Source organism: Kogia breviceps, chromosome 17 (genome assembly GCF_026419965.1).
Source record: "Kogia breviceps isolate mKogBre1 chromosome 17, mKogBre1 haplotype 1, whole genome shotgun sequence".
Taxonomy (NCBI): Eukaryota; Metazoa; Chordata; class Mammalia; order Artiodactyla; family Physeteridae; genus Kogia; species Kogia breviceps.
Genome location: NC_081326.1, coordinates 35,848,619 through 35,859,731, shown reverse-complemented (window position 1 = coordinate 35,859,731; position 11,113 = coordinate 35,848,619). Strand labels below are relative to the sequence as shown.

General features: G+C 37.2%; 1 protein-coding gene across 1 annotated transcript; it reads right to left on the bottom strand.

Moving 5' to 3' along the window:
- Positions 1-613: 613 nt before the first annotated feature.
- LOC131744129 (large ribosomal subunit protein uL15-like) lies at positions 614-10,669 on the bottom strand. The gene is made up of 2 exons (XM_059043483.2): positions 10,578-10,669; positions 614-1,025 (listed from the first exon to the last, which is right to left on the bottom strand). The coding sequence occupies exons 1-2, from the start codon at positions 10,667-10,669 to the stop codon at positions 614-616; spliced, it is 504 nt and encodes a 167-aa protein (XP_058899466.2).
- Positions 10,670-11,113: the final 444 nt, after the last annotated feature.

Here is an 11,113-nt window from a genome sequence, read left to right as displayed (position 1 = left end):
CAGCATTGACTGATAAACACAATAAAAATATTAACAATCATCATTCATTGAGTGCTTATTATATGTCAGGCAATTTACAACCCTGATGTCATTATATCCTTTCAAGAATCTTCATGTGGTAAATATTATTATTCTTATATTACAGAAGAGGAAAGTATGTTTAGAAATACTGAGTTAATAATTTGCCCAAGATTACATAGGCAGTTAAGTGTCAAAACAGAAAGCTGGGATGAGATGATGAGGCCAGCACAAAGGAAACATTTACAAAATACAAAGGTGTAACAGAGCATAACAAGGCAGGAACTAATGGGAATGAATCAGGTATTCTTTGGAAGCTGAGGGAAGTAGCTATAATTTGATCTAATGTTGCAGATGAAAACAGAGTCAGATCATAATGGACAAGGATCACTCCAAGAATTTTGAAGTTTATACTGGTTTTGACCCAATATTCCAAAGAATTGTTAATTAAGTCTGCACAGAAATTGGTGGAAATGTTTGAGATATTAAATGTTCCTTATTTAGTAAGTTCTTACTCTTTAGACTAGTGAGTTTATTGATTTATATTTTTTGAAAAGCACTTGTTAACATTTAATGAATCTTCCGCCATGTGGCTTCAAGCTACCAGGACACAAGCCCCACCCACATCCTTAATCTTCTCCTCAGATCTTCTGCTGGAGAATTTGGCCTTCATGATGACAGGCTGCTTTGGGAGCTTTCCCTTCCCCAGAACTTTGTAGTAGCCCGATAGCACCATATAAATGATAGGAGCAGCTACGGTCTTGCTCTTTGCAGCATTTACCCAAGTCTGCTCACTGACCAAGGTGCATAATTTATCAAGGTTGACAGTTGGGCAGAAGTTCTGGTTCCTCTTTAAGTGGTAATGCCTCATACCAACTTTCCCAAGGTAGCCTGGGTGGTATTTGTTGAAGTTGATCCTGTGGCGATGCATGCCACCAGCATTACCCTGGACTTCCGGGTGCTTCCAGTGTTTGCCAATGTGGCCGTGGCTGAGGCTCACTTGGCCCCTAATAAACAAGAGAATTTAAACAAGTGATTTGTCTATGAGTTTGTGAAAAAGCCTGAGAAGGAAGGAGAGGGAGAATGTTTAAAAGGGTTTGAAAAGCAGTGTTTCTACAGAGAGCTTGCTCCCTCTTAGGCTTTTTGAGATATAAGGGATGCTCCATGAACTAATATTTATTTTCGTTCTACCATATATCAGAGAATGAGCTTGGATTTTCACATGTCAACTCAATGATCCTCACGATCATCCTGCAAAGTAGGAATATTACCTCCATTCTATGGTTGAGGAAACTGAGCATATGAGCTAAGGATGTTGCCAAAGGTCACATGGCCATCAATAGCAAAGTCAGATTTTAAACCTATTTCAAGACTCAAGCTCTTTCTAGCTTAAGCTGCTTTTATCTCTTGATAAAAGTGTTTTTCAACCCTTTAGGTCAAGACTTAAAGGATCATGGAATCAATTTAGTGGTTCTTAAACAGCATTTAAAAAAATACAAAGACGAATAAAATAAAATAGAGGGTATCAGAGTTCACTACACATAGTAAGGGTCAACACTGGTTGAAATTCTTGCTTCAGTTAGACATACACATGTATAAACATAAATATTGGTGTGTCCTGAGTAGTGATGAGAAATATACTTCTTAAAATTGGCTGAGTTCTAAAAAGTTTGAAAAACTCTTCTAGTGAAATAAAGATCAGATCACAGCTATTCTCATTTCTTATTTCCTCCTATGAAGTTGAATGTTCATAGGTAACCGACAGGACACTATACCTCACAGCAAGCATAGAATAGAAATGAGAAGCAGAAAACTTCATGAGGGCTGAAGGAGGACAGCGGACCTTCACTGCAGTCATGGCAAACTACAAGACTTCTTTAATTTAACCCTTCACCTGCCATATCAAAGGAAGATAGTAGTAATTACTGTTTCAAGGAAAATGTATGTGTGGGTCATTTATTGAGGTGATAAATTGAAGGGGGTTCCCCACCTCCTCCTTCCCACCTCCCTCTGGATTTTTGACCTGTAATGAAAGAGAAAGAGGAATCACATTTGAAATTGAAGCATATGTATATGCTAATATTCATACTTATTGAACACATGTGCTTTTGCAGATTTGTTATTTATACTGTATAGAATTATATATAAAATCCAACTAAACTCCATGTGTGGTGTTAAGTTACAATCTGTTTCTCTTTGGAATCCCATTCTGTGTACAAACATTTTTACAAAACATGTAGATTAGTAGTAGGAGTAGATGGTTTAAAAACGCTATGTTAAAGCAACACCTTAAGTCAGCATGTTGAAAGAATGAGAAAATCAAAATAGTACTGTAGTTCCTTTACTGGTGGAAATAAGAGGGGAATCCTAGGATGCGGGGAATATATAGATTTCTCTGTATGTTTACAAATGTCCCAACAGTTGTTAATTTCTCCTGGAAGAACCTTAGATACACTAAATTTCTCAATAAATATTATTTTACATTTTAGCAAAGAAACTTAACTACTTACCTAGTAAACAAGGTTTTGAATTTGCCATTTTCCTCTTTTCCCTTTTTATATTCAAATATTAGTGCTAGTGCTGTTTTGAAGAGCCTAGATTTTACTCTGTACCATATTTAAATTTTATAAGTCTGAATAAATTATTGTAACTAGCTAATTGTGTTAATTATATTTGGGTTTCTAACTAGTCAGATTTTAGAGGATTAAAAGACAGAAAATTTAATTGCGTAGTGTCATTTCTAAATGCATGATGATACCAATCAGAGTGGACTTAGATATAGTGAAATAATTCTATGTATGTGTCACTGACACCACAAGATACTTAAATTTATCTAAACCAACTTTTTCCATAGTGTTGCCTACTATATATTAATATAAAAAACCCTTAGGATGCTTGGCCAGTGATATGGAAATTGACACAGTAAACATTTGTTTCCTGTTCTTGGAATTGTGTACACTGCAGATCAGTGGTGTTTAATCATTACGATTTGGCCAATTTTGCTTTTTCAGAACAAAGATAAATAATTATGTATTGGATATGGCAGTCTTGGTGCTTGTTAAACACATAGCACTTTTAGGCTTATACTGGGACTACCTCGAGTCCCTTGCTCAGGAGGTGAAAGCTATAATTTGTGCAGAGAAAGGGAATTTGTTGTCCCAAATAACTGAGAAGTTAAAAATAGGGTAAATTCAAGCAAGGCTGGATTCAGAAACCCACTTATTGGATTTAGTAGCTGGTTTCTATCTGTGCCCAGATTGGCCACGTTTTGACTTCATTTTCAGGATCAGTGCAGTCACAAGATGGTAGCAGCTGCGCCAGCCTCACATCTCCTCAAGTCAAAGCCAAACCGAAGGGGGAAATGTCCTTTCTGTTGAAATATCCCTTTCTGGTTGTTCAAGTAAAAGTCCTGAGATTAGCTCTGATTTATTCTGACTAACTTGGCTTGAGTTAAGTGCGTATTTCTGGATCAATCTTTGTAGCCAGGGGAATTCAAAGTTCTGATTAGCTGAACTTGGGCCTTACGTTCCATCCCTGGAACCCAGGAATTGAGGTTGGCTTCAAAGCACATGGATTGAAAGTTGGGAAGGGATATTGAGGAGTGGGCTGCTGGAGAACCAAAAATATTCACAATGCTCAGGTCATTTTTATTTTCTTTAAGCTAATTGAATATTTTTTAAATGAGAATGGGAAATATATGTATATTTATCACTCTCAATCTAGGGAGAATATATATCGGAGGAGCCAGTCACTTACTGACTTTATGATCTTGGGCAGATCAAAATATCTTTGATCCTTGTTCTCCTCAGCAACAAATGGGGATAATATTGTCTTTCTACTACCTCACAGGAGGTTGTGAAGACCCAAACAGATAATGCCTCTAATAAAAATCATAATATCTAATATTTAATTAGCAGTTTGTCTAGAAATTACATTGTTACATACCTATAATCATTCTGTACAGTAGATACTACTATAATACTTTTTTTTTTTTTTTCTGTACACAGGCCTCTCACTGTTGTGGCCTCTCCTGTTGCGGAGCACAGGCTCCGGACCCGCAGGCTCAGTGCCATGGCTCACAGGCCTAGCCGCTCTGTGGCATGTGGGATCTTCCCGGACCGGGGCACGAACCCGTATCCCCTGCATCGGCAGGTGGACTCTCAATGACTGCGCCACCAGGGAAGCCCTATAATACTTATTTTTAAATGACCTAAGGCTTACAGAGGTTAAGTAACTTGTCCAGTATTAATCACACAGCAATTAAATGACTGAGTCAATACTCATGTCTATCTGGCTACCAAGTTCGTGCTTATAGCCACCATGATGCAGATAATAGGGGAATGTCATTGGATTCTTCAATTCTAAGATTCACATGTTTTCACATTTCAGCATTTTAAAAAATCAGTATGTGTCTTACAGCTGATGGTAAGAGAACAATCATGACGTAGTAGTTGTTGCCTGCTTATGTGTAAATTGGTTACTGCTAGTCTTATTGTTATTTCAATTGAGTCTGCTTCATGTGTTGAGTTTAAATGCTAAACAAATATTAAAATATTACATTATGATTTGGCATTGAAATAGAAATTTATTTAATATAAAGACACAAAAACAGAGCAATGAAGCCTAAATGTGATACAGTGAAGTAATATCCATTGCCAGAGGAACAGCCAGTTCCACACTTTCTTATAAGGGAATGACCACATGCTTTATGGGATCTTAGAAAGGAAGATCCCCAAAAGTAGAAACTACCTTATGTTTTCTACTGATATATGTGCTAAAGGATTGCCTGTCAAAGGACAACATTTACCAAAGCAATAATGAATTTATTTTGCTTTCTATGTAGGAATATGGTGATAAATATCTATGTCCAAGTAAGTCACAAAAATCTCTTTTTTAAAATATAGAATACAATGTTAAGTGACAAGAAGCTTTGTGCCATAGTTTAATTGGCATTGGTCTTCTGTTTTAATGTATATAAAACATTTGTGTTTCTTACAGTTTATGGAGTCTTAAATTCTATGAAATATGGCATTATTGTACTGTAGAAATAAGAGAAAGGTTTTTATAAACATCTTTATTGGAGTATAATTGCCTTACAATGTTGTGTTAGTTTCTGTTATATAACAAAGTGAATCAGCTATATATATACATATGTCCCCATCCCACACTCCCTATCCCATCCAACTAAGTGGTCACAAAGCACCGAGCTGATCTCCCTGTACTATGCAGCTGCTTCCCACTAGCTATCTATTTTACATTTGATAGTATACATATGTCAATGCTACTCTCTCACTTTGTCCCAGCTTACCCTTCTCCCTCCCTGTGTCCTCAAGTCCATTCTCTACATCTACATCTTTATTCCTGCCCTGCCCCTACGTTTGTAAGAACCTTTTTTTTAGATTCCATACGTATGTTAGTATACGGTATTTGTTTTTCTCTTTGTGACTTAATTCACTCTGTATCAGAGACTCTAGATCCATCCACCTCACTACAAATAACTCAATTTCATTTCTTTTTTTTTTTTTTTTTTTTTTTTTTTTCAGTACGTGGGCCTCTCACTGTTGTGGCCTCTCCCATTGCGGAGCACAGGCTCCGGACCCGCAGGCTCAGTGCCATGGCTCACAGGCCTAGCCGCTCTGTGGCACGTGGGCTCCTCCCGGACCGGGTCACGAACCCATGTCCCCTGCATCGGCAGGCGGACTCCCAACCACTGCGCCACCAGGGAAGCCCAATTTCATTTCTTTTTATGGCTGAGTAATATTCCATTGTATATATGTACCACATCTTCTTTATCCATTCATCTGTTGATGGACACTTAGGTTGCTTCCATGTCCTGGCTATTGTAAATAGTGCTGCAATGAACATTGTGCTACATGTTTCTTTTTGAATTATGCTTTTGCCAAGGTATATGCCCAGTAGTGATATTGCTGGGTTATATGTAGTTATATTATTAGTTTTTTAAGGAACCTTCATACTGTTCTCCATAGTGGCTATATCAATTTACATTCCCACCAACTGTGCAAGAGGGTTCCCTTTTCTCCACACCCTCTCCAGCATTTATTGTTTCTAGATTTTGTGATGATGGCCGTTCTGACTGGTGTGAGGTGATACCTCATTGTACTTCTGATTTGCATTTTTCTAATGATTAGTGATGTTGAGCATCCTTTCATGTGTTTGTTGGCAATCTGTATACCTTCTTTGAAGAAATGTCTGTTTAGGTATTCTGTCCATTTTTGTATTGGGTTGTTTGTTTTCTTGTTATTGAGCTGCATGAGCTTCTTGTATATTTTGGAGATTAATCCTTTGTCAGTTGCTTCAACTGCAAATATTTTCTCCCATTCTGAGGGTTGTCTTGTTTATGGTTTCCTTTGCTGTGCAAAAGCTTTTAAGTTTTATTAGGTTCCATTTGTTTATTTTTGTTTTTATTTCCATTCCTCTAGGAGGTGGGTCAAAAGGGATCTTTCTGTGATGTATGTCATAGAGTGTTCTGCCTATGTTTTCCTCTAAGAGTTTTAAAGTATCTGGCCTTATATGTAGGTCTTTAATCCATTTTGTGTTTATTTTTGTATACTGTGTTTGGGAGTGTTTTAATTTTATTATTTTACATGTAGCTGTCCAGTTTCCCCAGCACTATTTAATAAAGAGCCTGTCTTATCTCCATTGTATATTCTTGCTTCTTTATCAAAGATAAGGTAACAATATATGTGTCGGCTTATCTATGGGCTTTCTATCCTGTTCCATTCATCTCTATTTCTATTTTTGTGCCAGTAGCATATTGTCTTGAATACTGCAGCTTTATAGTATAGTATAGTCTGAAGTCAGGGAGCCTAATTCTTCCAGCTCCATTTTTGTTTCTCAAGATTGCTTTGGCTATTCAGGGTCTTTCGTGTTTCCATACAAATTGTGACATTTTTTGATCTACTTCTGTGAAAATGCCATTGGTAGTTTGATAGGGATTGCAATGAATCTGTAAATTGCTTTGGGTAGTATAGTCATTTTCAGTGTTGATTCATCCTATCCAAGAACATGGTATATCTCTCCATCTGTTGGTATCATCTTTGATTTCCTTCAACAATGTCTTATACTTTTCTGCATACCTGTCTTTTGTCTCCTTAGGTAGGTTTATTCCTAGGTATTTTATTCTTTTTATTGCAATGGTAAATGGGAGTGTTTCCTTAAGTTCTCTTTCAGAGTTTTCATCATTAGTATCTAGGAATGCAAGAGATTTCTGTGCATTAATTTCATATCCTGCTACTTTACCAAATTCATTGACTAGCTCTAGTAGTTTTCTGTTAGCATCTTTAGGATTCTCTATGTATAGTATCAAGTCATCTGCAAACAGTGACAGTTTTACTTCTTCTTTTCTGATTTGGATTCCTTTTATTTCTTTTTCTTCTCCTATTGTTATGGCTAAAACTGCCAAAACTATGTTGCATAATAGTGGTGAGTGTGGGCAACCTTGTCTTGTTCCTGATCTTAGAGGAAATGGTTTCAGTTTTTCACCATTGAGGATGACATTGGCTGTGGGTTGGTCATATATGGACTTTATTATATTGAGGTAGGTTCCCTCTATGCCTACGTTCTGGAGAGTTTTTATCATATACCGGTGTTGAATTTTGTTAAAAGCTTTTTCTGTGTCTATTGGCATTATCACATGGTTTTTATTCTTCAATTTGTTCATATGGTGTAACACATTGATTGATTTGCATATATTGAAGAATCCTTGCATTCCTGGGTTAAACCCCACTTTATCATGGTGTTTTATTCTTTTAATATGCTGTTGGATTCTGTTTGCTAGTATTCTGTTGAGCATTTTTGCATCTATGTTCATCAGTGATATTGGCCTATAGTTTTCAATTTTTTGACATCTTTGTCTGGTTTTGGATCAGAGGGATGGTGGTCTCATAGAATGAGTTTGGGAGTGTTCCTCCCTCTGCTATATTTTGGAAGAGTTTGAGAAGGGTAGGTGTTAGCTCTTCTCTAAATGTTTGATAGAATTCGCCTGTGAAGCCATCTGGTCCTGGGCTTTTGTCTGTTGGAAGATTTTTAGTCACAGTTTCAACTTATTGCTTGTGATTCCTCTGCTTATATTTTCTATTGCTTCGTAGTTCAGTCTAAGAAGGTTGTGCTTTTCTAAGAATTTGTCTATTTCTTACAGGTTGTTCAATTTATTGGCATATAGTTGCTTGTAGTAATCTCTCATGATTCTTTGTATTTCTGCAGTATCAGTTGTTACTTCTCTGCATTTTTAACTCTGTTGATTTCAGTCTTCTCCCTTTTTTTCTTGGTGAGTCTGTGTAATGTTTTATCAATTTTGTTTATCTTCTGAAAGAACCAGCTTTTAGTTTTATTGATGTTTGCTATCGTTTCCTTCATTTCTCTTTCACTTATTTCTGATCTGATCTTTATGATTTCTTTCCTTCTGCTAACTTTGGGGTTTTTTTTGTTCTTCTTTCTCTAGTTGCTTTAGGTGTAAGGTTAGGTAGTTTATTTGAGATTTTTCTTGTTTCTTGAGGTAGGATTGTATTGCTATAAACTTCCCTCTTAGAACTGCTTTTGATGCATCAAATAGGTTTTGGGTCATCATGTTTTCATTGTCATTTGTTTCGAGGTATTTTTAAATTTCCTCTTTGATTTCTCCAGTGATTTCTTGGTTATTTAATAGTGTACTGATTAGCCTCCATGTGTTTGTAGTTTTTACAGGTTTTTTTTCTGCAATTGATATCTAGTCTCATAGTGTTGTGGTCGGAAAAGATACTTGATATGATTTCAATTTTCTTAAATTTACTGAGGCTTGATTTGTGACCCAAGTTATGATCTATCCTGGAGAATTTTCCATGAGCACTTGAGAAGAAAGTGCATTCTGTTGTTTTTGGATGAAATGTCCTATAAATATCAATTAAGTCCATGTTGTTTAATGCATCATTTAAAGCTTGTGTTTCCTTATTTATTTTCGTTTTGCATGATCTGTCTATTGGTGAAAGTGGAGTGTTAAAGTTCCCTACTATTTTTGTGTTCCTGTCAATTTCCCCTTTTATGGCTGTTAATATTTTCCTTATATATTGAGGTACTCCTGTGTTGGGTGCATAAATATTTACAATTGCTATGTTTTCTTCTTGGACTGATCTCTTGATCATCAAATAGTACGTCTTTGTCTCTTGTAATAGTCTTTATTTTAAAGTCCATTTTATCCGATATGAGTATTGCTACTCCAGCTTTCTTTTGATTTCCATTTGCATGGAATATCTTTTTCCATCTCCTCAGTTTCAATCTGTATGAGTCCCTAGGTCTGAAATTGGTCTCTTGTAGACAGCCTATCTAGAGGTCTTGTATTTGTATCCATTCAGCCAGTCCATGTCTTTTGGTTGGAGCATTTAATCCATTTACATTTAAGGTAATTATCTATATATATGTTCCTATTACTATTTTCTTCATTGTTTTGGGTTGTAAGGCTTTTCCTTCTCTTATGTTTCCTGCCTAAAGAAATTCCTTTAGCATTTGTTGTAAAGCTGGTTTGGTGGTGCTGAATTCTCTTAGATTTTGCTTGTCTATAAATGTTTAAATTTCTCCATGAATCTGAATGAGATCCTTGCTGGGTAAAGTAATCTTGGTTGTAGGTTTTTCCCTTTCATATCTGTAAATATGTCCTGCAACTCCCTTCTGGCTTGCAGAGTTTCTGCTGAAAGATCAGCTGTTAACCTTATGGGGATTCCCTTGTATGTTATTTGTTGCTTTTCCCTTGCTGCTTTTAATATTTTTTGTTTGTTATTAATTTTTGATTGATTAATATGTGTCTTTGCATATTCTTCCTTGGATTTATCCTGTATGGGACTGTCTGTGCTTCCTGGACTTGATTTACTATTACCTTTCCCATGTTAGGGAAGTTTTCAACTATAATCTCTTCAAATATTTTCTCAGACCCTCTCTTTTTCTGTTTTTCTTCTGGGACCCCTATAATTTGAATATTGGTGTGTTTGATGTTGTCCCAGAAGTCTCTGAGACTGTCCTCAAGTCTTTTCATTCTTTTTTCTTTATTCTGTTCTGCAGTAGTTGTTTCCACTTTTTTGTCTTTCAGGTCACTTATCCGTCCTTCTGCCTCAGTTATTTTGCTATTGATTCCTTCTAGAGAATTTTTAATTTCATTTATTGTGTTGTTCATCATTGTTTGTTTGCTCTTTTGCTCTTCTAGGTCCTTGTTAAACAAATTTTTGTATTTTCTCCATTCTATTTCTATGATTTTGGGTCACCTTTACTATCATTATTCTTTTTTTTTTTTTTTTTTTTTTTTTTTTTGCGGTACGCCGGCATCTCACTGTTGTGGCCTCTCCCGCTGCAGAGCACAGGCTCCGGACACGCAGGCTCAGTGGCCATGGCTCACGGCCCAGCTGCTCCACGGCACGTGGGATCTTCCCAGACCGGGGCACGAACCCATGTCCCCCACATCGGCAGGCAGACTCTCAACCACTGTGCCACCAGGGAAGCCCTACTATTATTCTGAACTCTTTTTTCAGGTGGACTGCTTATTTCATCTTCATTTGTTTACTCTGCTGGGTTTTTACCTTGCTCCTTCATCTACTGCATATTTCTCTGTCTTGTCACCTTGTTTAACTTCCTGTATCTGGGGTCTCCTTTTTGCAACCTGCTGGTTCATATTTCCTGTTGTTTGTTTCTTCCCCCATTGGGTGAAGTTGGTTCAGTGGCTTGTGTAGGCTTACTGGTGGAGGGGCTGGTGCCTGTGTTCTGGTGGGTGGGACTGGATATTTTCTTTCTAGTGTGCATGACTGTGTCTGGTGTGGTGTGTTTTGAGGTGTCTGTGAACTTATTATAATTTTAGGCAGCCTCTCTGCTAATGGGTGGGGTTGTATTCCTGTCTTGCTAGTTGTTTGGCATGGGATGTCCAACACTGGAGCTTGCGGGCCATTGGAGCTGGGTCTTAGCATTGAGATGGAGATGTCTGGCAGAGTTCTCACCAATTGATATTACTTGGGGCCAGGAGGTCTCTGGTGGTCCAAAGCCCTGAACTCGCCTCTCCTACCTCAGAGGCTCGGGCCTGACACCAGGCTGGAACACCAAGACCCTGTCAGCCACACAGCTC

Excerpts from the sequence above, each read along its gene's own strand:
- LOC131744129 (XM_059043483.2), bottom strand. The coding sequence starts at position 10,669 with ATGAACCAGCAGGTTGCAAAAAGGAGACCCCAGATACAGGAAGTTAAA. Across the intron at positions 1,026-10,577 it reads GCAGTAGATGAAGGAGCAAG|GGGCCAAGTGAGCCTCAGCC; the intron begins GTAAAAACCCAG and ends CTTGTTTATTAG.